The sequence below is a fragment of the Streptopelia decaocto genome, assembly GCF_964273445.1.
Source record: "Streptopelia decaocto genome assembly, chromosome: 4".
Taxonomy (NCBI): Eukaryota; Metazoa; Chordata; class Aves; order Columbiformes; family Columbidae; genus Streptopelia; species Streptopelia decaocto.
In genome coordinates, this window is record NC_138658.1 from 76681566 (window position 1) to 76706477 (window position 24912).

Below are 24912 nucleotides of genomic sequence, written 5' to 3' on the forward strand. Positions count from 1 at the left end.
GACGGGCAGTAGAAAGGAAACTTAAGTGAAAGGGTTTTGGAGGAGGAGAACTGGAATCTTACAAAACAAGATGGGTTTAAGTTCTCTGTTTGTATCTTTAGCTTGGCTTGGGCTGCACATGTTGGGAGAAGATGATCTGGGATGAGATATTTGGGTTCCAGAAGCTCCATCGCTTCTGGTTTCCTTCCCTCCAAGAAAAGATTCACATTCACCCACCTTGTTTCCCAGCCAAACACAACCTTCGTTTTGCTGCGTCCTGACGCTGATGTGTAGGTCACGACGGGTGTGGAGCAACCGGGGTCTTGCTGAAATCACCTTCCTGATTCCCGGTGGCCTGGACCACGTGGGCAGCAGCTCGGGACTGGGAGCAGTTTGCTGGTGTGGCCAAGAGCTGCTCTTTTTCGGGGGTCCAGCACCCTGTGAGCCCCGTCATGACTGGGGAAGGAAGATGGAGAAGGGAATGGAGCTGGACAAGAGGAAATGGCCTCAAGTTGCACCAGGGGAGGTTGAGGTTGGATCAGGGGACCGATTTCTTCCCCAAAGGGCTGTGGGGCATTGGAACAGGCTGCCCAGGGCAGTGCTGGAGTCACCATCCCTGGAGGGTTGGACAGACGGACACGAGGTTCTCAGGACATGGGGCAGGGACAGGGGTGGGTTATGGTTGGACTTGATGATCCTGAGGGTCTTTTCCAACCAAAATGGTTCTATCTCAGTGGGTTTGAAGAGCTCTCAAGGCTGTTCCTCCACCTGTTCAGGTGGTATTAGTGCAATTCAGGGCTCTGCCTAAGCCAGCAGCTCCTTTGGCATCACCATCCCCTGGGGAAGGAACTTCAACCCCTCAGCCTTCTGGCAGCTGGGAAGGTCGTTAGCAGCCATCACTCATTAAGAGCCTGAAGCTGATTAATGCCCTGTAGCCATTTAGTACCAGAGCCCAGCAGAGCTGGCTGGATCAGATCTCAGTTGCTCTTACTCAGCACTAAATGCTGGTTTTAAGCAGAATCACGAATGAGGAATCTTAATCTGGAGCAAAACATTAAAGCGAGTGTCAGCGGGAAGGAGCGAGCAGAGGTGGGACATCAGGATGGGCTGTTTGCATCGTGGTGGTTTAGGTTGGACCGTGCTGCCTTCCCCTTCCAGCTGGAAAGGAGAGTTTTCTGTGTTAGATAGGACCCATTTGTGAATGCTGTGAACTCCCCTGGGCTCACAGCAGCCATGCTCCTCTCCCAAAGAGCTTAAATTTGAAGGGGTTTAGGGAAAAGAAGTGGTTGCAAACAGGAGCCCGTGCCCCAGTGTGTGTTCAGCTGAGGAACACACAACCACCCAGCAGTTCCAGGCGTTTCTTTGCACCTTCTCTCAGAAAAAACAGAAGAACTGAGAGATTCTGTTAACGAGTCATCACCTTGAGACTGTTGGGATGGCCAACACCAAATAGCGGTGCCCGGAGAGGTTGGGTCCCCAGTAGAGGGCGGTCACTGGTCCCTCTGGGGTCATTTATGCCTGAAGGTCCATCAGCTTCTCCTGCAGGTTTTCTGTGCTCACCAAGAGCTTAAAACACCCAGCAAGAGCTGGGCTGCTCAGTTACCTTCTGCAGAGGTGCCTGCGCTGGGTTTGCCGCTGTCTTTGCGCCAATGATCCGAGCAGGGAGGGGGACGAGGACGGACACCTGTGCCACGGCCACCACTGCTGCTTGGTGACAGCAGGAGCACCGAGTGAGCTGCAGGTTTGAATGGAAATGAAGGGTTTGGGGCTTTTGTTTTGGTACCTGAATTACTAATTGCGCTAAGCGGTATCTGGCACGGTGTCTGATGGGTGAGCGGAGCCTGCCACACTCTTGCTGGGTGTGTGACCTACCCAAAAACCAGGATTGGGGGACTTTGGTGGAGTTGATGGTGTAAATAAGCGCTTTTCCAAGGTAGCTGCTCAGAAGATGTGTGAGGGGGCTCTGAAGCTGCCAGGAGTGGGGAGAAGTGGGTCCTGCCCCACTGCTGCAGTGTGCGTGGGCTCCTGCCCATCCGCGCATCCTTTGTGGTCCGAGGGGACGTAACCGCGCCGGCTTTAACAGCAACCGATGCCGACGGCGCCTTCGCACATGGTTAACTTTTGCCTCAAGATGGCATTTTAGCGCTTAAAATGCATCTGAGGCTTTTTTGTGACATCCATAGTAACCCACAAAAATAGTTGTCCAAGAAACTTTGCCATTTGACAGCGCGTTGACCGTGATTTTCCGGTGCTGCCCGGGATCCCTCCCAGGGGAGGCGGGGAAACGGCAGCCCCAGGGCTGGACGCACCCCCTGCTTTTCGGCAAAGCAATTACTGTATTAATTCCTCATTAAACTTTGCTGGCTGCTCCATGTCCGTATTTTTCCTAAACCAAGACTGGGATCTCTTTGAAGTTTGGGGAAGTCACAGGGGCTCAGGAGGAGGGAGCGCGGAGGTTAAAGCGGTGGTTGAGGTGTCCACATCGCACCCTTCGTGATGTGAAAACCTCCAGGCCAGCCAACCCCGGCCTGCTGGGGCTTCCTCGGGGTGGTGATGCTGGAGGAATTCCCAACGGGACATCAGTGAAATCCCAGAGCAAGGTCAGTGTGGTCCCTCTTGAAAAGGCAGCAAAGAACCAGCTGCCTGACTCGGGGTGAGGTGTGGGAGGAGATTGACGAGCTGGATTGGAGACTGATCCCGTCCTCCTTCTTGGGGACCCACATGTTCAGGCATCATAGAACAGTTTGGGGTGAAGGGACCTTCCCAGCTCCCCCAGTGCCCCCCCTGCCATGACAGGGACACCTTCACCAGCTCAGGTTGCTCGGAGCCCCGTCCAGCCTGGTCTTGAACCATCTTGGGGACCTTAGGCCAGAAGTGACGTGACAAAGGGAAGGTGGGGACACTGGGCAGGGTCGGGAGCTGGAGCCCTGTCCTGGGCACGTGCTCCCTCTGCTCAGCTCTGTCTCTTCGGGGCCATGCGAGAGGGAGCACTGTGGCCCTTGTTGTGCTGATGTGTTGCCAGACAAGTAACGAAGCACTGGGGTAAACTGGGAAAGACTTGCTACTACGTGCTCTTACTGGCTTAAGTAATCCTGGCCCAGGAGCCCAGCCTGTCCTGAAGAAAATGAGCCGAGCCCTTGGGCTGCAGGAGGTGGGAAAACCTTCCCGGGTCCTGAGGCAGCAAGGGGAGATGTGAAGGATGTTCTAGAAGGGCTGCCCCTTTCCTTTTTGTCGTGCATGCCCTTTCCACGCCTTGACTCCATAATCATTGCTCTGCCTAACAAGAGAGCCGAGTTTGTATTTGATCGTTGCATTGCTTGGAACCTGGCGCGTTTGTGGTGTGTGTGGTGTTACGCTTGCAGCACTGTCACGGCATTAACCAGGAGGACTGTTTTGTCTTCCCTCCACAGCCTGGAAGTGTCTCCTCAGGTAGAAACCAGCTCAGATGCTCCTTCTCATTTTCCTCCCCGCTTTCCTCCCGCCGCTGTAGCCCATGTCGCTCGCATGCCCGGCGCTAACATCCCTCCCGCTCCTGGAGACGCTCAGCCCGGCTGCTTGTCCCCCACCAACCCATTCCTCAACTCCCTGCAGAGCAATCCTTTCTTTGAGGACCTCCTTGCTGACCAGGTACTAAATTCTCCTTCACCTACTCACTTTTTCTCTAGTTTCTCGTCTGGGCCGCATGCTTCAACTGAGGTCGCTGGGAACTTTTATTCCTCTGAGGATTGCAGTCCCTCTGCCTCCCTAAGACATAAAGACTCGGAGAGGGAGTCTCCAGCCAAAAGCGTTGGTGTCCCCGTGCCAGAAACTACCCCCCCATCGCAAGGAGACCACCCTCCTCCGGATGAGAAACCGGCCATCCCTCCTCCCCTCCCGGAGTGGGACGATACCTTCGATGCCTTTGCGACCAGCAGGCTCAAACCAGAACTGAAAAAGGAGAGTTTCTTTGCTTCGGTGGCGGCGGAGGGAATGGCTTTTATTGACGACCCCGATGCAGCCAGCCCGACGGAAAGATCGGCCGAGCCGGCTCGCGAGAAGCAGACAAAGGTTTTTGAAGAGGCCGATTCGCAAATCGGCGAAATGCCCGCGACTCTGCGGTCTTGGACAAATTTCTCTGGTTTAGACGTGGGGGCAAACTTGGTGAGCACAACCCAGGAGGCGACTGTGATAGAGGACGTGCTGAGCCCCGTGGCCGCGGGGTCGGGGGGAAGGAGGAGGAAGAGCAGCACGCCTACGGTTTGGACAGTCGCGTTTGCATCGGGAAATCCCGGGGAAAAAGAGGCTTCGACACCACTGACTGCTGAAAATAGCGCTAGGGAGGAAGGGGACAGTAATGAGGAGGAACCTTCTAGCACAGGGACAAACGGGTGGATGACAATAGCCACCGAAACCGCTCCCGAACTGTCGGAGAGTGCCGAAAGCGGGGCTGAGCGGGACGGCGCATTCGGCCCCCGACCAGCCTTCCTCAGCGACGGCGCCTTCGAAGCCAAGAGCGCCTCTCGCGCCGCCGCTTGCGTGTTGCCCAGAAGCCCCTTTGTCCCCGAACCCCTCTCCGAAACCCTTGCGGGAAGCAACGTGGCGGCCGTGCCCCCGCGGGTGCTCGCGGACGTGGCACCGCGACGATTCCCCGCGGCCCCCGTGCCGGGGATGGACCCCCAGGGTGCTGGGAGCGAGGAGGAAACATTCGACATACGGACTTCGGTCTACCGGCTCCAGGCCAGCATGCGGCTGGAGGCCGGCGAAAACCGCGTCAAACTCATCTCCGACGCTCGGGAGCAGCACGTTGTCCTGTCTCCATGGTCGGGGACACGAGAGAGGGAGGAGGTGGTGGCTGGCTCGGCCGTGCCGCCCCCAAAACCCCCGAGGTGGTTCGCAGCCGTGGGCAGCAGGGGGGACGGTGAGGAGGAGGAGGATGCTGGTGACCTGCGGCAGCGAGACAGCCAGGAGCGCCGGGATGACGCAGAGGGCCTGAAGGCAGACGCGGAGCTGAGCAGCGAGCCCTCGGTTCCAGCGTCTCCCAGCCCGCCCGCGCTGGGAGCAGGTGCATCTGAAACCAGGAGCGAGTTCCCGGTGCCCGAGGATGCCAAATCTGCCGCTGCGGACTCGGCGGATAACTCGGAGGCGAGAGGTGGTGAGGTGGCAGGAGGGGACACCTCTCTGGGGGAAAACCAGTCAGAGATGAATGAGACAGATGCGGCTGAGCAGTTTGAGACTTGCCCATCCAAGTTCTCCCTGGATGGATTAGGCCAGACGGGAGCTAAGCAGAGCTGGAGCCAGCCGGGTCTATCTCTGACGGGGAGCGTGGACGGTGCCGAGTGGGAGGTGGCCCCCAAAGAGGAGCTGTTCCCTGAGGAGCTCAGTACATCAAGACTAAACCCACCTTCCAAGCTAAACCCGGCCCAGCTGGAAACCTTCTGGACGGCTCTGGAAGAGCAGGAGGCGGCCGGTCCCCCCGCGGCCCAAAGGTTAGCGCGTGGGGACAGTCCCTCCCAGGCGGTGCGGGGTGACGGTGAGGGGCGAGCGGGGGTCCAGCCTCCCCGGGAGGCGCCGCAGGGCAGATGCTCAGGATACAGCAGGATAGATTTCAAGAAAGCCGATTTCTGGAAGCCAGACAGGGCAGAGGAGAAGCGCGAGCAGGACGCTTCATCCCCGAAAAACCCATTCGCTGCGGCGCTCAGCCCAAACTCCCCCAGCAACCCCTTTGTGGAGAAGCCGCCAACTCCCCTCCCCATCCAAGCCGTCCTGCCCGAAAAGCTCGGTCAGGGAGGCTTCAGCTTCACCCACCTCCCTGAGGAAGCCCTTGGGCGAGGCTTCCAGCCCACTAACCCTCCCGAGGAGCAGTCTCCTTCCCTGCATGCCAGCCAGCCCTTGGCCTTCTCCACCCCTTTCCTCGTGGCTGCCACTAACCCTCCGCAGTTTGACTTCCCCTCCCCTGTGGCGTGCCCGGCCAGCAGCGCGGTCCCCGCCGCCACCAGCCGCCCCGCCGCCCGGCCCTGTCCTTTGCCGCAGTCCGGTGACACACAAGCTTCAGCGCTCGTGGTTTTGCCCAGGGAGACACAGCCAGCTGAGAAGTCCCTTTTCCAGCAGACGACCAGGTGAGCATTCTCCGGGGAAGGCCAAGGGTGTGGATTTGGTCGAGGTGAACCCTGTCTCCCTTCTGCTCTTATCTAAGCGAACCCCAGCTCGGCGTCGGCAGCTGGCGGTGGCGCTGACTCCGAGGAAGCCGCTCGGTGGGTTGCTGCAGGTCCTTTCTCCTTTCCGTGCTCCCAAAGAGTCCAAACCGAACAAGTTAAAGCCTCTGCTCTCTGGGATTGCGGTGGGGAATGGCCACTGGTGTCCTGTGTTTGCCCTAAATTAGGTTTAACGCCTCCAAGACCTTTCCCGGCTGAAAATTCAGCCACAGCAAAAGTGCATCCGCATTTCGCTCGGTGCTAATTTTGGCTCCATCGCCTTCCCTGTGCTTGCGAATTCGGTGCCTTTTCCATGCCTGCCAGGAGAGTTTCCAACCGCTAATGCTCTCGTGAGTCCCTCGTGGCATGTGCGCAGCTGCTGCCCCTTTTCATTAATTCAGCTTCGGTTTCTTTTCCTTTTTAAATAAACATCAGGTACTAAAAACCTTCTCTCCGTAGCCAAAAAAACCCAAAAGAAGTAGTTTCACCAGGGTGGTGGCAAAATGCCGTTCTCCCTTCCCTCCTGCCAAGGTGCCCATTGGTGCTGAAGGACACGGTTTTGTCCTTGGGGATGATGGGGAATGGGATGAGGGGACCATGGTGGTACCTCAGAGAAAAGAAGGGGCTGTTCCTCCTCCCAGGTCAGTCTTGGGCTTGTAGAAATGCCGCGAAGCAGAGAAAGGTGCTGAGTTTAGGGCTCCATGTCCTTCAGATCATCTCGTTTTCCTGGTACACCTTCCCCTGACCTGCCTGGGCAGGAGATGGTCACCGGCTCTGTGACCCAGATCAAGCTCTTACGGTTTACATGGGAACCTGGGTCTTCTCACAGTGACTTATTTGATCAGGCTGGAGCAAATGGAGCTTCGCAGAGGCGCTGAAATGATAAAATCCCATCTGGCCCAAGAATAATATGTAGTGGTGATGTCGCTGGGGAGAGGGCAGGAGGACGGGGACGGCAGAACCGAGCTGCAGCCCCTCTGCACGGGCATTCCTCCTCGGCTCCAGCCTGGGTTTGATGTGCAAAGACGTGGGGCTGTGAGCTGATTTTATTTGTCGTTATTGAGGCCACGTACTCAAATGATTCCAACCTGCATTGTTCATCCTCCAGCAGAAAACCTTGTTAAAATCTGCAGGGAGCAGGTATAGAGAAACCTCCTTTTGGTGATTTTTTTTGGTTATGTTTTTGGAAAGAGAAGCGTCCTGCAATTCTAAAGGGTAAAATTAAGCAATGAGAAGAATATCTCAAGGCCTTCCTTGTCGCTGGTACACGCTCGCGCTCATCTTTGGGCTTGACTGTGTGTCCATCCAAGGCTTGACTGGCTTGTGGGACGAAGGTGGCCTTGGAGCTGAGAGCTGGTTGTCACCTCAGCGCTGGCTTCTGTCACGAGACACACCTGAGGAGCCCTCGACCATCTCCACTCTGGTTTCTCTGCCTGTAAAACGCGGACGTTTTGGATGCTGCTGTGACTCAAGAAGCTTTGAAGAGTTGCTGAGGTCTCTGGAAGGCTCTGAGGATCTGCACGGCTTCCCGAGATCCGGGAGATGGGACTCATTATCATGGGGGGAGAGATGAAAGGTGAAAAGGCCCTTTTTTGGGTCCTTGTGGTGATGTTTGCCTTTCCTGGAATCATCTATTAGGTTGGTCAGTGGAACGTGGACAAAAGATCTGGTAGAAAAAATAGGTGGAAGGAGAAAGGAGTTCAAATTTAGAACATTAAGACATAAGAGCATTAAGGCTTTGCTGGGACAAAAATGTCTTTCTCTTCCATCAGATAACGGAGGAGCTGGTACCTGGTGTGGTTTACTGAGAGTCTGGTGTGGTTTATTGAGAGTCCGGTGTGCTGGGGTTATGTCCGCTCCTCACAAGGGATGGAAATTTGGTGTGAGGTCCCATGTCCTCTACCCAGGTGGCCACAGTGACTCTCTGCGGGTCCTCTGGTTCAAGATGGCAGGTGAAGCGGCAGATTTGTGTATCTGAGCATCAGCAGCACCAGTCTGGGTGAGACGCCTCCTGGTGACGCTGAGCAGGAGGTTGTGTCCCCTGGAACAGCTTCTCCTGTGCCAGGTTTGAAGACGCAGCCGGGGAATTCGGAGCCTGGAAGAACACGGGTTGGGATGGCGTTTGCAGATCCTTCCCCACTCTCACCCCAAAACCGTTGCCGCTGGGGTGAGGTGGGTGCTCGGAGCATTGGTCGCAACGCTGGAGCAAACAGAGGCTCCTCTTTTTTTGGGGAAGGATGGGATGGTGCCTTCAGGTGTCTCTGGTCACGTCCCCTGGCACAGGTGGGACCTAAAAGAACAAGCTTTGGGGACTGGGGTCATTGGAGGAGCCTGGCAGCTCAGATGTGTGACTGTTGCCACATCACGGCGTTGTAGGTGACAGGCTTGGGGACATCACAGGGTACCAGCACACGCTGCTTTGTGCCTTCCAGACGCCAGGAGCACAGCGGAGTTTCCTCCTCTTCTGACAAGGAGGTTTCAGGTTAAATCACATGCCGGTTTTTGTGATCTGGATGTTTTCCCTGGGGACCCTTGGAGCTGGGAGGGCGGTTTGCCATGTCCCCAGGTCAGCCGTTCCCTTTCCCCACGTAGAGGCCTGTCCCTCCGTTTCTGGGTGCTCCAGCAGCTTAGAGACTGATCTCCTTGGGTTTGTTGTCTCATTCTCTGCGAGATGCATTTCAATGGCTTCATAAAAACTGAATTTCCAAGGGGGGATGTCACCCGTTTTTCACTGTGCTCAGCAATGACCCCGGAGCATCAGAGAGGGACCAGCACTGTGCCGCTGGCACCCTCAGGTATTTCATCTTGAACGTGTTAAGCTTCGTTTTAGGCTTACGCAGTGCTGGATTAAGCAGTGTGAGCAGCGCATTCTATACTCAAGTTCATCAACCAGTGGATGGAAACAGGTTGAACTTTTGGCAGATCCATCAGGACTTCAGACGTGGCTATGAGGTGTGAAGCAACTTCTCCCCTGGAAGAACCTGGTGCCAGCCATCCTGCTTTTGGAACCTGCACACACTATCCTCTCAGTGGCAAAGAATAGAAAATATATATATTTTTCCAATATCTCTTCCAGCTCTGCGGAAATCAATGTGTTCCCACTGGCAGCAGGGCTGGAAGCCACGGGCGACCAGATTTGCAGCAGAAAACGTCTCCCTGCTTTCAAAATGCATCCAGTCTATCCCACTGGTGTCCCAAGGCTGTTGCTGGTTTTCATGGAATTGCAGAATCCCAGGTTTAAGGGACCACAGGGATCATCTGGTCCAACCTTTCTTGGTAAAGCCCGGTCTAGAGAAGATGGCCAAGCCCTGTTCAGCTGAATCTTAAATGTGTCCAGCATTGGGGAATCCACTTTCCCAGGGAAATTATTCCAGTTGTTCTCCTAGTGAAAAATTTCCCTCTTGTGTCCCATCAGAATCTTCCCAGGAGTAACTTGTCCCCATTGCCCGTCTTGTAAAAAGGGCTTCTCTGCCTCTGTAGCCACCCTTTAAATATGGGCCTGTGGTGATGAGGTCTCCCTGAGCCACCTTGTATCAAGGTTTTCATTCTGTAGAGTGGCCTTGGTAAGTCTGGTCCTAAAAAAGGTCCCCTTTGGTGGTTTAAAGTGGTTTGAGTCTTTGTGATGAGCTCAGTCTCTGTGCTGGCTGTGGGGATGTGTAATTTCTTCTGGTTTTTAGAGGACTTGGGAATGAGCAGTTTCTCTGGTCTGGTTCACCCTCACCCCATCTTACATCTTAAACCTGCCGGGCAGCTTGTGAGGTGATACCGTGGTGCTGGCAGCTCTGCTGGTGAAGGGTTTGCTCCGGGCTGGACGGTGCTTGAGGCTGATGTGCAGAACAGCGACTTTTCCAATGCCCGGTGGGCTCCCGCTCGGGTTTTTGGGATCCTTCTCCATCCTTTGAAGCTGTCCAGAGCTGGTGGTGGCTCCCATTGTCCTGTCACCCGTTTGTAGGAGAGGAAGCACCATGGCGGTTGAACAGGATGTGCCCTGTCAGCACAGTGGGAGATCGCTTGGTACATCCTGATCCCGTCAACACCAACAAGGCACGAGGACACCAGCCCTGAGGACTTCACAGAATCCCAGAATGTCAGGGGTTGGAAGGGCCCTGGAAAGCTCATCCAGTGCAATCCCCCCATGGAGCAGGAACACCCAGATGAGGTTACACAGGAAGGTGTCCAGGCGGGTTGGAATGTCTGCACAGAAGGAGACTCCACAACCTCCCTGGACAGCCTGGGCCAGGCTCTGCCACCCTCACCAGGAAGAAGTTTCTTCTCCAATTTAAGTGGAACCTCTTGTGTTCCAGTTTGCACCCATTGCCCCTTGTCCTGTCACTGGTTGTCACCAGAAGAGCCTGGCTCCATCCTCCTGACACTCCCCCTTTCCATCTTGATCCCCATGAATGAGTCCCCCCTCAGTCTCCTCTTGTCCAGCTCCAGAGCCCCAGCTCCCTCAGCCTTTCCTCACACGGGAGATGCTCCACTCCCTCCAGCATCTTGGTGGCTGCGCTGGACTCTCTCCAGCAGTTCCCTGTCCTGCTGGAACTGAGGGGCCACAACTGGACACAAGATTCCAGGTGTGGTCTCCCCAGGGCAGAGTAGAGGGGGAGGAGAACCCTCTCTTGACTTGTTTCGTTCCTTCGCTCCCCCCGCAGCGTCGTTTGGACGCACAGCAGTTGGGGTTATCGCTTTCTGCGCGGTGGCCGCTGCATCAGATGAGCGCAGGGGCTTTGCAGAGCTCCTGGGTAGATTGTCCGATCTTTTCCTCCCAGTGACGGTGCACGGGTCTGCCTGCTTGTTGCAGGAAGGCAGCATCGGGTCACTTCTCTTTCCATCACGCTGAAAAGCAAACGTAATTTATATAAGCCCAGAAACAATCTTTTGAGGCCAAAAAAAAAAAAGAAAAAGTAATTCTCCGTTAACTGACGGGGAAGGTGCGCTCAGGCACAGACTCCTTGCCCTCCCTCTTGGGAAAGGGGACAAATTCTGTGGTGATTCCCAGGCAGGTGGAGCTCAACTCGTGTGCTGAGGAGCAGGAGCATCTCCAAAGCATCAGCTGTGACCCCAGGCACTAATCTGGGGGCTCCTGGGCACCCAGAGCCCCTCTGGGCAGTGGATGTAGAAGTCCCCGATTACACTGGACGTGGGTTAAAGTTCCCCCAGCTGTGCCAACATCTGGCAGCCAGGAGTTTTGACCCACAGCGCTGTCTGTCACGAGCAGCGTAGGTGTGGGCACGGGGAGCTGCTCCGTATCTCGGCCAAACACGTGTCCTGGGGCTCTTTATCTCATCTCTGGGTGGAAAGGGTGCTGGAGGTCTCTGGGCTGGTTCTCCTCGGAGCAGGTGAGCTCTGAGCAACATAGAGGATTTAGCTGCGTGGAGCTGGATAAATGGAATAAGTGGGTCCCATCCCCATAAAAAACATAGGGAGAGGTAGCAGCATCACTCCCCAGCTCAGGACGGTGTTAATTTTCCTACCTCCTTGTTCTCCTCAGTCCTCACCCGGTGAAACCCATCAGTGCCACAGTGCAAGAGGTCTCCAGTGAGAAGAAGCAGCAGCACAGGTCCAGCCTGACGAGCGCGCTGAGCAATGGCCTGGAGAAGCTGAAGACGGTCACCACGAGCAGCGTCCAGCCCGTGGCGCCCTCCTCTCACCCGGAGAAAACAGACCCCAAGAAATTAAAGGTAAGAACCTAAAACTGAGGTGAGAGCTGTGTTCCCACCTGCTCACAATCATAGACTCATTTTGGTTGGAAAAGACCCTCAAGATCATCAAGTCTGACCATGCCACACCCCTGGCACTGCCCCATGTCCCTGAGAACCTCATGTCCGTCTGTCCAGCCCTCCAGGGATGGTGACTCCAGCACTGCCCTGGGCAGCCTGTTCCAATGCCCCACAGCCCTTTGGGGAAGAAATTGTTCCCACATCCAACCTCAACCTCCCCTGGCGCAACTTGAGGCCGTTTCCTCTGCTCCTGGTGCTTGTTCCTGGGGAGCAGAGCCCGACCCCCCCTGGCTCCAAGCTCCTTTCAGGCAGTTCAGAGATCAGAAGGTCTCCCCTCAGCCCCTGTTCTCCAGCTGAACCCCCCAGGTCCCTCAGCCGCTCCATCACACTTGTGCTCCAGCCCCTCACCAGCTCCGTTCCCTTCTCTCAACTCGCTCCAGCACCTCAAGGCCTTTCTTGGCCTGAGGGGCCCAAAACCGAACACAGGATTCGAGCTTGGCCTCCCCAGTGCTGGTACCAGCCAGGATGCTTTTGGCCTTTTTGGCCACCTGGGCACACGCTGGCTCATGTTCAGCCACTGTCAACCAACACCCCCAGGTCCTTTTCCTCCAGGCAGCTTTCCAGACGCTCTTCCCCAAGCCTGCAGCATTTCACAGGGTTGTTGTGACCCCAGATCTACAGCTGGTGACAGAGGTGCAGAAAACGGGTTATCCACAAGACGTAAAAAGCAGAGGACGGGATAACTGCCTGGTTGACGGCCTGAAGGGTTTTTTCTCTTGACAGAGGCAGAGGAAGGTGGTTCCTGGAACCCTCCTCAAATGCCGCTTGCCTGGCTGTATTTTAAATGCCGGCACGTTGAGGCAAGTGAAATAGCTGTGCGATAGGTCTGAGGGCATGATCTCACTGGGGTGACTTCTCCTTCCCCTTTGCTGCTGCTCTGTTTCCCTCCCCAACTCAACATGTAAAATGCCGCTCCTAGGGTTCACCTGGCTGGATTTCCCCAAACTCTTATCCCCTGGGAGCTTCTCAGGGATTTTCCAGCTCTTAATTCTCTGCTCCTGCGTCACCCCGTCCTGCTGGAGCACTGGGGAAGGGGAAGTTGCTAATTCCAGGCCTCATTATACCAGGCTAATTGGCTCCACACCCTAAAAGCTGTTGCGGGGGGAGAGGTTTGACGCAGTTTTTGGGGAAACCCTGCGAAGTGATGGGCTCAGCTGCTGGAAACGCTCTGTGGTCCCTGTACCGAGGAGGCTGCACTGGATGTCTGGGCAGTTGTTACGACTTCTCCTCCTACCCAGCAGATGTTTCATCCCCTTTATTAGAAGCCAAACAAGAACTTTAGGGCCTGGGGATTTGCAGGATCATTAAGAAAATTGACCAGAGGTTCTGGCATTTCAAGGATGGTATCTATTTCCTAAAGATCCTCCTCAATTAAACGTGTTAGCGCATCTTTCTCTAAGCAATAACAAAGTACCGTAAGCAGGTTGGGGGAGCTGGAATAAGGGTGAAACAAAAAAGCCAACCCCACAGCGGCTCGTTTTGCAGCCACCTCTGCACAGGGGGGGATTTTTGATGGAAGAGGAGTGAGCCAGGCTGTGCTAACAGGGAGGGTCATCTGAACACACCAGTGAAGCTCAGCTCTTTCATCTCAACATTTTATATGAAAGACGACTGACACACATCTATTTTTAGTTAGTTTTTAAGCATTATAAGGTTTTTTATGATTCTAGAGGTGCAAAAGGCAGAGAAAAGCAGGGATTAAGGTGGGCACTGAGTCAGTGCTACTGAGATCAGGGATTCAGCGGCTACTGGAGGATCACGTGTGTTTACGTGTTTGTTGGGAATTCATGCTCAGTCTCCCTTCTGGCTGCACAATGGGCAGGGAACTGTAGCAGCCTGGCTTTACTGGGCAGCAATGGGAGGACCCTCATGATGCAGAAAGTCCAATGGATTTTGTCTCTGGTGGACTGGGAAGGAAAACTTCCCCTGGTCCTGAAGCCTTCCAGGGCTGGAGTCCCTTAAAACACAGGAGCATAAAGTCACCACAGAATTTATTGTAGAAAAATTCACATTTTATGTGCTGGTCTATAATCCAGTCTAGGAATATAACACCTGCATGTAGTTCCTCAAGACCAAGATACTTTCTCAGTACTGGCATCCCTTATAAAATGTACATTAAGCCCCAGTTTGGATACGAGAGGGAAACTCAGGACACAAGAGGGAGATTTTTCACAATGAGAACAATCAACCATTGGAATCATCTCCCCAGGGAAGTGGTAGATTTCCCCAGCGTTGGACACCTTTAAGATTCAGCTGGACAGGGCTGGGACAGCTTGTCTAGGCCGGGCTTTGGCCAAGAAAGGTTGGACCAGATGATCCTTATGGTCTCCTCCAACCTCGCATTCTATAGTTCTGTCTCCAGTGTTTTTGGGCGACTGCGTGGGCACTTGGCAAAGCTGCTTTGTAAAGACAGGGCATGAGAACCGCATGTCGTCTTGGGCTCATCAGGTCTGCTTTGGAAAGAAGCCAGACATAGAAAACGCCACTTGCTTTGGTTGTCGCTGCACCTTGCAAACGCTAAAGGGAGCAGCGGTTTTCATTCACCTCTTGCTTTCTACCGCAGGATCCCACCGTACCGGACCAGTCAGCCAAGTATTATCACTTGACCCACGATGAACTCATCCAGCTCCTGCTGCAGAGAGAGAAGGAGCTGAGCAAGAAGGAGGAGCACATCCAGGAACTGGAGAACTACATCGACCAGCTGCTGGTGCGCATCATGGAACAGTCCCCCACGCTCCTCCAGATCCCGCTGGGGGAAAGCAACACCAAGTAACCTCTTCCCAGCAACCGGCGTCACTTGCCAAGAGCACTTGTCCAGTCACCGCGCTGCAAACACCCCCGCACTCCCCAATGCTCTTCCAAAAGGGCTCTGGTGGCTTCTGCCCGCAGAGTTTTGCAGGAGAGGTTTATCTGCTCCTTCCCAGCTCATCCCAGCTCTGGCTCCGGGGATCTTTAGGGTGTTGGGCTGTCACACACCCTACGGGGAGGAGCAGAGCAGATGCCTCTTCAGGTTCTTGTCAATGTGACCAAGTGGCATCTCCTCAGGCTCTCCTGCCAGTGCTTTTAAGCGATCCGTGGATGCTGGAGAGTGGGAAACCAACCACTTGGTCCGTGTCTTCATCCTGCTGCTGCTGCTCTTCTGCCCACAGTCTTCCACACCTCTTTTCTCTGAACTGGTGCACTGTGGATTGGTAGTAAATTGGTTGACGACATCAGGGATGCTTAAACTACCAGCGTGTTACTGTCTGCTGAGCAGGTAGGGAAGGGGCTACTTTTGGCTGCCGTTTCCCTCCCTGCCCCATAAGTTGTCCCCCCAAGCGAAGGGTCAAGCTCCAAGTTGTGCCGTGACCGTCTGGGAGATGCTCCCCAAAGCCGTGGAGCTGGAGGGCGTCAAGGACTTGAGGTGACATCGCTGCGCGATCGTGAGCGGTGTTGGTTCCTTCACTGCCCGCATGCAGTCACAATTGCTGCCTCGGTTACCCAGCTCAAAACTGTGGAAAAAGGGCCGGTAATGATTTGTGCACCCTCAGTACTACATGAGATGTTCTGTGTGGATAAACCACACCTGTGTGTATAAACCACAGCGGAATTTTCTACTCAGTATTACACTCCCCCTTCCCTGCGTCCGCAGGAATCGCTTTCCACTGGCTGCCCCCCCGACTCTGTGTCGTCTTTCTCAACGCAACAGGAAAACACCATCGGGACCAAAGCTCGTGTGCAGGAGAAGGACATCTGTCCGCCCAGCCACGTCTGTGTGACATCCTGCCAGGCCAGGCGTCCCTCAAACGCTCTCTATCCGAATTAGCCATTCAATAATCCCCGCAGAGCCGCCGTTAGTACCCAACACCGCTTGTATCGCGTCTACATGCCGGCGTCGGGTCTCTGGTGGATCAGACCCACCCGCAGGTGCTGTGGACCAGCTCTGCTGGCTGTCGAGTGACCCACTGATGGCCTCTGATTTATGCAGTTTAACGACCGTAGGTGCCGTTAGCCCGAGGCTGGCGAGCGATGCCCCGCTCTCGCTTTGGAGATGCTGCGGGAGGGTGTAGGAAGGATTCTGTTCCCTCTTGTTCTGCCAGGATTTTGGCTGGAGAAGGTGGCCCTGCAGGCAGAGGGTCAGTTGGCGTGGAGTTTGAGCTGTCTTGATGTGTAAGGTCGTCTTCTCTCTCCTCTACATCTCCCAGAGTTGCAGGATTCTTATAGAACCTTCCCGTTCTTTACTCGCTTCAATATATGCCGTGACTTTGAAAAATTGTGCCTTTCGCAATAGAACAATAGCAGTTTCCTACCAAAAAGAAGGCGTTAAAATCCGATTCTCAGTTCAGCGCAACCCTTCTTGGGCAGTTTTTCTCTTCCGTTTGCTAATCTGAATTAGGCGAGTTTATTTTTGAATGCAGAGAGCAGAACCTTCGTGCCCCTGGGTGCAGGTTGCTTTTGGTGTTTGGCAGGAGCGGGAGGTCAAGATATGAAGAGATGATGCCGAGGGAAGAACAAACTGAATATTCCGAGGCTGAATACAGCAGGATAAGCACAGAATTGGGTCATGCTCAAAGTCTGAGGTTGGAGAAGCCGGGGTAAGAGCTATCAGGAGAAAAAGAGATTTGGTGTTGCTGTGCTGAGCAACATTTGGCTTGTTTGACCATCATAGGAGGATTTGTCACCTGGGAAGATTCCGGCCATGAGCTGTTAATTCCCCCCCGGCTAGGATGTAATTTGGGGTTTTGCAGCTCTCAACCTGCATCTTCACGTTCTTCTCTCTCTCCCCGTTTCTGGTGTCAGATACGAGGGTTTGAGGGAAGCTGATTCTTTATAAAAAGTCCCAGAAATGTTTCTCTGCCTGCAGAATCAAAAGGTCCCATGGTCTGAGAGCCAAATTCCCTTCCTGGCTGCGTCTCTCCTCGGAAGGAGTTGTGGACAGCTAAAACAAATGAGCCCGGCGGCAGGAGAAGCGCCGTGGGGCGGGTGGGCCGAAGGGCAGCCCCCGCTGGCTTCCTGCGCCCTACAAAAATACCTGTTTCCTGGGGTTTCTCCCCAATCTGCAGTTGGTGGCGTAGGTGCTCCCCACACACAAGTGCCGACGTTTTGAGGAGCTCGCTGCCGCCGCCTCCTCTCCCACCACGTTTCACCGCCTCCCTCATCCCCTTTCTGCCTTAGTCAGCTCTGCCTTTTATTTTTATTCTTATTCTCCAAAGCTTGAATGTTTTGCACTTTATCTATTCAAATCTCAGAGCTCCGACGGGCTGTACGGCCTCTTCAGCAATATGTGACCTGCCCCGGGCCCCAAACCAGCGCCTAAAAACGCTCCCACCGTGACTTCGGGGCAGCAGAACATTCCAAAGCTGAGGCATCGCACATAAAACACACCAAAAAATCAAGCGGTGACGCCACCCTGATGTTCTGTGTCTGTCCTGGGGCGTTTAAAAGTCCGGAGGGGTCTCCAGATGATGACTCGTGCTTGGGAAAAGGCGTCTTCGGGATGCTTTTTGTCTTTGTTCTCTGGTTTTCCACCCCGCTGTCCTGCAAACGTGGGGTTTTTTGCTCACCACACAGTTTGTATTCTCTGCAAAGCGAGCGAGCTTGGCTATTCCCACAGCAGCACTGACGCCAGAGCCTCACTAAGTCGTTCTTGTTCAAACCTTTCAGTGACCGGGGGGAACTGGTTTTGAGGACGTTGATGTTTTCTCGTAGATGAGTGGGCTGAGAAAAACAATTGGGGGGAAATATTCTCAAGTCACTTATGTCCCAAATTCCACATTTAGTGATTTATTTGCAAAACCAGGGAGGCGAGAGACACTTGTGCTCAGCGTGCGGGGAACACCCCGAGATCTGTCGCTCTTCGAACCGAGCGGACTGAAGGGTTTTAATGGGCCAGTGGCAGCTTTTTACTGGTTCTTTTGTTTCTTTTTCCTTTGGCCTCCTGGTCTGTCCTTTTTCCTTGTTCAGTGTGTTTCACAAAGTCTTCCACAGGGAGCTGTTGCTCGCAGCTGCTCTCTGCTTTTGTTGCCAGCCCTAAAGTGGGTTTCTTGCTTTCAAAAACTGGCCAAATTGATTTAATTTCACCTCGACTGGCCCTTCTGGCCCTGAGTTCTGGACCAGAAGAACCACCAAGGTATTAATATCTCCTTAAACTGGAACAAAACCTGAAGGGATGTGGATACGAAAGCGTCGCGTAGACTCAGTCTGTGAAGAACCCGCCGCGGGTTTTGCGTTATAAACGTGGGGTGGAAAAACATCCCAAAAAGGGAGAGATAAAGGTCGGGGTTTGGGAGCTGTGGATCTCCCCGTACTCCACGTACGCGGGAAGTGGGTTCCGTGTGTTTCGTGTTTTAATAGTTGCGACTGATGTTTATAAAGAGCTTGTTATTTACGTTTTAAGCACTTTAAAACAACGACAAAAACAATAAAAGTTGTTCAAGCTGTTCCTAGATCCTTCGGAGTTCTTGACAGCAGCGTCTGTGCTGATGGCGCTTGGGAGTGACATTTCTCCAGTTTATTTTCTGTCCCGCTTCTCCGGTGGCTTTTCCAGCGTCATTAACTGTCCCCGGGTGTGCGGTGGAGCCGCAAGGTGACCTGGAATTTCTCTCCCAATATTGTTCCTGCCTCATGTTTTACCCCTCAGCTCTTTTCCTTTCTTAATTCATGTCTTTTCCTTCAAAAAAGCTTTGATAAATGACTATTTTGCTCCAACAGAAGAGTTTTGTTCGCTCTAATCCCAGTTTATTTATCATCCAGCTGTTAACTGAGCTCAGCACCTGTCTGGGGGGATCATGTTAACCCTGAGAGCCTGAACTGTGACCTTCAGCCTGTCCTAACTAAAACCAGCCTGAAACGGCGGGGCTGGGGTGGGGAAAATGCAATCCGTCAAGTCGTAAAAAATAAAAAGCGGGATTTTAAGACCTTAGTCCTGTTAAAACTGATGATATCGGGTGTCTGTGCTTAAAAGCTTAAGCGTAGGCTCGGGACTAACGCACATAATCCCTGTCGCTGTGGGAAGAACCGGCTGGTTTATTCCAAACCGGAGTTTTGCTGCGAGTTTTCCTTCAAATCTGGTTTTACAGATGGAAGCCGACAAGAAACGTTCCTGTGACTTTCCCCAGCTGGCACGGGTGGGGTGGCCGCCCGACACCCCCAAACCCCCAAAACTGAGGGGTCTTGTTCCTCCCCCCGCCAAAAGGGAAAGAAACGTCGGCGTTGACTCAACAGTTGTTGATCTGGGGAGGCAAAATCCCCCCCTTGTTCTTCCCCGAATCAGGGAAACGCGAGTTGTCAGTCGAAATGGATCCGTTTAGATCGATATCAGCCAAAGAATTGATATTCTTTCTGGTGTTTAACCAAAAAAGTGATAGTCTTATGTCACTCCAAATGGGGATTTAGATAAACAGATTCTCTCCCCTCTGTTGTTACAAAACATTTCGCGCGTCAACATTGGGGTTTGTATCAATTCTCTGGCTGGGGCTGGGAGGGGAGGGAGGGGGATTTCCCTTGTGTGGAGGCAGAATTTGGGTTATAATCCGTATTTACTGCGAGTCCTGAAGGTTTCGCTGTGTTTGTTTTTGCGAAGTACGGGGTGAAACCTTTAGAAGAAGAATGAGTTGCTTTGTAAAGCATTAAGTTGCAGCGAAATGATTTTTGTTTGTCCTTTGAAGGCGGCGTTAGGCCACCGAGCAGCGTTAGACCCAGCCTAGAAGAACACCAAAAAATAAAATTAAAATAATAGAATAAAAATAAAATAATAAAGCCACTCTTCTGCTGTGCCCCCACATGAGGGTAAAGCTGTGGTGAAGCACGATTTACCTCGTCCCACGTCACCCAAGTGACACCACAGGACACCCCACTTGAGAAAACGTGGCCATGACACAATCAGAGGTACCGGACTGGTGGCCGGTGCTGCGCCGGGGCCCTTTTCTGTCCTATTTCAACCCAAAGCTGCAGGAGATTCAAAATTCAGTGGAGGGGATCAGCAGTGAATCAGCCTAAAATCAGAAATGTTTTGCAGATGGAAAGGGGAAAAAAGAATCATGTTTATAAAGCAGCAGCATCCCCGCAGCAAAACGTTTTGTATAGCAAAAAATAAGGTTTTTGTTGTTTTTTTTTTCAGGTATACTAATTCCTCCTTAGCTGAAAAATCTATTTCTGCCCTGCTCTGTAATCTGTTGCTTTTACTTCAGCATCACCAAACCTCCCTCTGACACCCTCCCTTCCCCCTTCATCCTCCTCCCCGCTGTGTTTACTGCCCCTTGGCTCTTCCTCGGAGAATCGATCCTAATCCTCCAAACAATTTCAGCGGCGTTTGAAGGTCCAGACGCTTCTTATTCCACTAATCTGGCGGAGGGGATTCCGGCGGCAGCTCCGTGCGCTCCCTGTGCCCCAAACCCCCGCGACCTTGGCTGCGTCTCCGCAAATCCTAATGCGGGCAGAGCGACAAATAAGCGGAATTATGATCTCCAAGTTGCCTTTTCTTGATTTGTCGTCGCGTATTTAAAAGGTCAACAGCAATTGTTAGGCTCCTGTCAAAGCAAGGATATGTATTTCCACAGGGAAATGATTACATTTGAGGGTTCTTTTTAAGAAGTTTTTGGGCTTTCGCTTTTCTTCGTGTTATTATTTGCTTGATTTCAGAATTGAGGTGAATGTGTCCTCTCCACCTCCCGCTCTCGTGTGTCCTCGATCACCCGCCACATTCCAGAAATCGTGTTTAAAAAAGGACGAATTTTGGAGCGAATCAGAACAATGCGCCACGGGGTGAACGTGCCTCTGGGGGCAGGAGACCCGAGTTCTGTCACCTGGTTACAGCCTCAGGCATCTCAGTTGTTAAATTCAAGTTAATTTTCCTCACAGAAAGGGGAACGGGGAGAAGTGGTGGGGGAGGCTCAAGCCCTCACAGAGCCCTGTGAGGGAGCAGGAGGGAGGCCCTGCTCTGCCCCAACCCTCTACCGGCTCCCTCGGGGCCTCACGCTCCCCTCAGTGGGCGGCCGGGGATGGGGATGGGCCCAGCGCCGCCGGTAACGGGTGCGGACACCTGGATCCCCGTCCCGCCGCCCCCGCTCCCCGCCAAACTACATTTCCCGTCGTGCCTCGGCACCCCAAAGCCGCCCAGGACTACACTTCCCATGCTGCCCCGCGCCGCCGCGCCCTCCCCATTGGCTGGCAGGGGAGGGGCCGCCCAATCGCAGCGTCCCGCTCGGGCTCCGCTTGGCGGCGGCGGACTCCATTTCCCGGCGTGCCCCGCGGGAGCTGCGGCGGGGCCGCGGCCAATCAGCGCGGCGGTGCCGCAGGGGGCGGGCCCGGCGGCGGGGGGAGGCTGTTTAAAGTGGCGCTTGCGGCGCGCGAAGGGGATGGCGGAACCGGCGGAATATCCCCCGTTCCAGCTGGGGAAACCCCGCTTCGAGCAGGTACCGAGGGGGCGGCGGGAGGCGGGGGGACGTGGAGCGGCGGCGGGAGCTGCCCCGTCACCTGCGCGGCGTCGTTCCCCCCCCGCGATGAGACCCCCCCCCCCTCTCCCCGCTTTTCTGCCCCGCCCTCCCCGCAGAGCGGCGCGCTGATTGGTGTGCAGCCCCCTCGCCATTGGGCCACGCGGCTGTTACTCAGAGCCACCGCCCCCCGCCTCGCGGCGGCTCCCGCGGTGGACGGTGATTGGCGGGTCCCGCCGTGCCCCTGTGGCTCGGGGAGGTGTGGGGGGGCGCCGTGTGAACCTCCTGGACCCGGGTTCGAGCCCCGCGGGCGCCGCTCGGGGCGGCGGGGCCGGGCGGGGGGTCCCTGGCGGGCAGCGCACGGCGCGGCCTCGTCCTTCCCCTCCTCGGTAGGTGGTACGAGGGCTGGGCCCTGCCACGGTGGGCGTAGCGGCGAGCCCAAGGTTGCAGGGAGGTGAGGAGCTGCCCGGAGAGACTACGAGGCCTTGGGTGCTTTGGCCGCTTCACGACGGGCTGTGGGTGGCGGGTGTTGCTGCTCAGGAGGAGCCTCCAGCACAGGACACACAGGGACCTGCTGAGAGGGGCCAGAGGAGCCCCAGGAATGACCCGAGGCTGGAACAGCTCTGCTGGGGACAGGCTGAGAGAGCTGGGGTGTTCAGCTGGAGAAGAGAAGCTCCGGGGAGACCTTAGTGCACCTTTCAGTGCTTAAAAGGGGCCATTAAGCAAGATGGGGACAGACTTTTGAGCAGGGCCTGTTACAACAGAGCAAGGGGTGATGGTTTAAACTAAAGGAGGGAGATTCAGCCTGGACATGAGGAAGAAATTGTTGTCCCTGAGGGTGGTGAGAGCCTGGCCCAGGTTGGCCAGAGAGGTGGTGGCTGAACCATCCCTGAGACATCCCAGGCCAGGCTGGACGGGGCTCTGAGCAACCTGAGCTGGTGAAGATGTCCCTGTCATGGCAGGGGGGGCACTGGGGGACCTGGGAAGGTCCCTTCAGCCTTCTGTGATTCTATAAGAACTCCCTGGGGTCCTGGCCATGTTCTGGCTGACAAAGAACACTCTTCATTCCCATGGAGCCACATCAGGCTGCTGATGCAGCTGACCAAGTTCATAAAACCTCCTGCTGTTGCTCTGGAGCTGGGTGATACCCCTCTGGAAAGGAACAGGCTTTTGCAATTATCAAATCAAGAATGAGGAGCGAGAGTGTACTCCTTAATAGGTGTCCCCCCCTTCCACTGCTGGGTCAATCTCCAAGGCGACTCTTCCCACCATCCATATGAAATCTGTACGGGGCCGCTCTTTGCCAACCATCTGACTTGCTAATTGCAGCTTGTGGAGCTTGGCTGGACCAAAGCTGCCAGTTTGGGTTGCTGAGATGTCCGGTTGCTGATTTCATTTTATTATTATATATATTTTTTTCCCCATGGGGGAACCACCTAATCCAGGTGGTGGATCTACTCTTCCCCCATTGCCCTACCCCAGTTTGGGAGGTCATGGGGGGAACCTCCTCGGAGCGACCGATCCCCCGCAGCTGCGTGAGCCCAAGGGATGCTCGAGACAGGGGAGACGGAGCTTTTTAATAAGGAGAGGAGGAGGAGGAGACGCTACTCCCTTCTAGACACCACAGATGATTCGAGGCACAACTTGGCAGCGAGTCAGGCGCAGAATCGGTGCGTTCTGTTCATTAAGGAGCGACTGTCACTTGTGGCAACATTTAGAACGCGTTTCGAGGGGCTACGGCGGAACGTTCGTGACGGTGGGTGCGTTGAGCAGAGTCGTCCTCCCTCCCGTGGGATGGGGGACGTGGGTTCATGCTAAAGTTGGGTTATGGTTGGACTCGATGATCCTGAGCGTCTCTTCCAACTGAAATGATTCTATGAGCCGGGTGATTTACACCTCACCCCAAATCTGGGGTCAACAAAAGCTCCCTTGTGTGCTTTGGGGTGTTTTGCCTGACAGCCACACCGAGTATTTGAAGTCATTCCCCTTCTCTAGTGGTTTTATTCCTTTCCTAGTTTATAAGATCCCGAGTGCAACGGTCCGGCTGACAAAGGACGCCCGGCTTGTTTCGGAAGGGATTAGTGACGCTTCGGGTGGTTGTTGAAATTCCAGACGCGGCTCCGCGCGATGACAGCGTTTGCTTTTCCTCGCAAACGCTGCCTGGGAGCTGCTCTGGGGCTGTTTACAGGGTGACGGGACTGAAACTGGGGCTGGGAGAGATGCAGGGGGGACGAGGCAGAGTCGTGTGTGGGGAACCAACACCTTGGAGAGGAACCGCGGCCACCGGGGTTGGGGTCGGACACGGTGGTTCCATCCCCCGCCGTGACCCAGGGCCCCCAAAAGCAGAATTTCAGGCATCAGGAGGGAGCCGTCTGTCCCCAGGTTATTATAATAAGTAATGGTAATATAATAAATCCCCCTTTCCGCATCCCTTGTGTTGTTGCAGTTCACTTGTTTTCCTTCGTCCTCAGGCAAGCGGCATTCTGTCGAGTCACCTTTTTCTTTTGGTTTTCTTTCATTTCTTTGGTGAAAAGAGCCTCTGTCTCCCGATGGAATCAGGCTGGTTTTAGGTAAAAGAAGAACCAGGGACATTAGCCTTGATAAGGACTCAATTTTCTGATCAGCATGTTAGGGATACTCCTCTTTTTTTCTTTTTTATACATTTCTTTAAGGATTTAAGTGCTCTCCACTGAGCACTAACTATGTGTTTTGCCTGTATCCCCGAGCAAAACAAGCGCTCTTTATTTTTGCCTATCAGAAGACCTGAGGAAACGTTTCCAGCAAGGGTCTGAATAGAGCAGGCTGTGGGTTTGTTTGCTAACCAGGGCGTCAGCTGCCGGAAGAAGACGGTGCCGGTTAAATTTGGGTGTTTTCATTGGGGTCAGACGTCTAGAAAGTAACTCCGGGTTGTCTCAGCCGGTGCAGAAGTGCAAGGAGGAGGAAAAGTGAACGAGAAGTGAGTTGAATTCTTGGGAGCTGCAGGAACAGAACGCGTGAGCCTCGTCCCCTTTGCAAAGCCAGAAATAACTTAGATCCTTCAGTGGAAGAAGAGGGAAATAAAGGGGAATAAACCCAAACCAGAACCATAAATTGCTTTTATTCCTTGAACGATGTAGGTGTGACTGGAGCGCGTGATGTTTTATTCTGTTGGCCAAACGTGCTGTTCCTACCACGGCCGTTTCAACAGCATCATTAGAGATGGGCTGTTGGCAGAGCTTGGCCTTGCAGATACTTTAAATGTTGGAGCTCTACCCATGTTCATCTCAGTCCAGTGCTAAAAGTCATTATTTTCGACTCCTTGCATACTTTAATCTGCCAAGTTCAAAGCACAACTGGGATTTATTACCCCAATAAACCACAGGGCTCCCGTGTCCAGGAGAACCCTTGCAGTAACACACAGATAAAGATGCTGTTAATTAGATGAGCCTCTAAGGAGCTTAACGACGCCAGGATTTGTCCGGGCGGTGGGAGAAACCACAGCACAAAGTTAACACACAAGTTTCTACTCGTGCTGCTCAGCACAACGTTATTTTCCGCTTGAAAAAAGTGAATGAAACGCTCATCTCCTAAAGG

General features: G+C 54.2%; 2 protein-coding genes across 5 annotated transcripts in view; both read left to right on the forward strand.

The window, feature by feature from the left end:
- The window catches only part of RAB11FIP5 (RAB11 family interacting protein 5), a 41776-nt gene extending 23420 nt beyond the window's left edge, over window positions 1–18356 (forward strand). The window contains exons 4-6 of one of the 2 annotated variants that reach the window (XM_082051896.1): window positions 3645–6074; window positions 11641–11830; window positions 14493–18356. In XM_082051896.1, the coding sequence (XP_081908022.1) occupies window positions 3645–6074; window positions 11641–11830; window positions 14493–14702 (2830 nt within the window). In that variant the 3' untranslated portion in view covers window positions 14703–18356. The remainder of the gene's footprint in view (window positions 1–3644; window positions 6075–11640; window positions 11831–14492) is intronic. The other variant, XM_082051897.1, reaches the window with a different exon arrangement.
- Window positions 18357–21211: 2855 nt separating this feature from the next.
- Window positions 21212–24912, forward strand: part of SFXN5 (sideroflexin 5) — a 98077-nt gene continuing 94376 nt past the window's right edge. For all 3 annotated transcript variants that reach the window (XM_082051910.1, XM_082051911.1, XM_082051912.1), the window contains exon 1: window positions 21212–21321. In XM_082051910.1, the coding sequence (XP_081908036.1) occupies window positions 21265–21321 (57 nt within the window). In that variant the 5' untranslated portion in view covers window positions 21212–21264. The remainder of the gene's footprint in view (window positions 21322–24912) is intronic.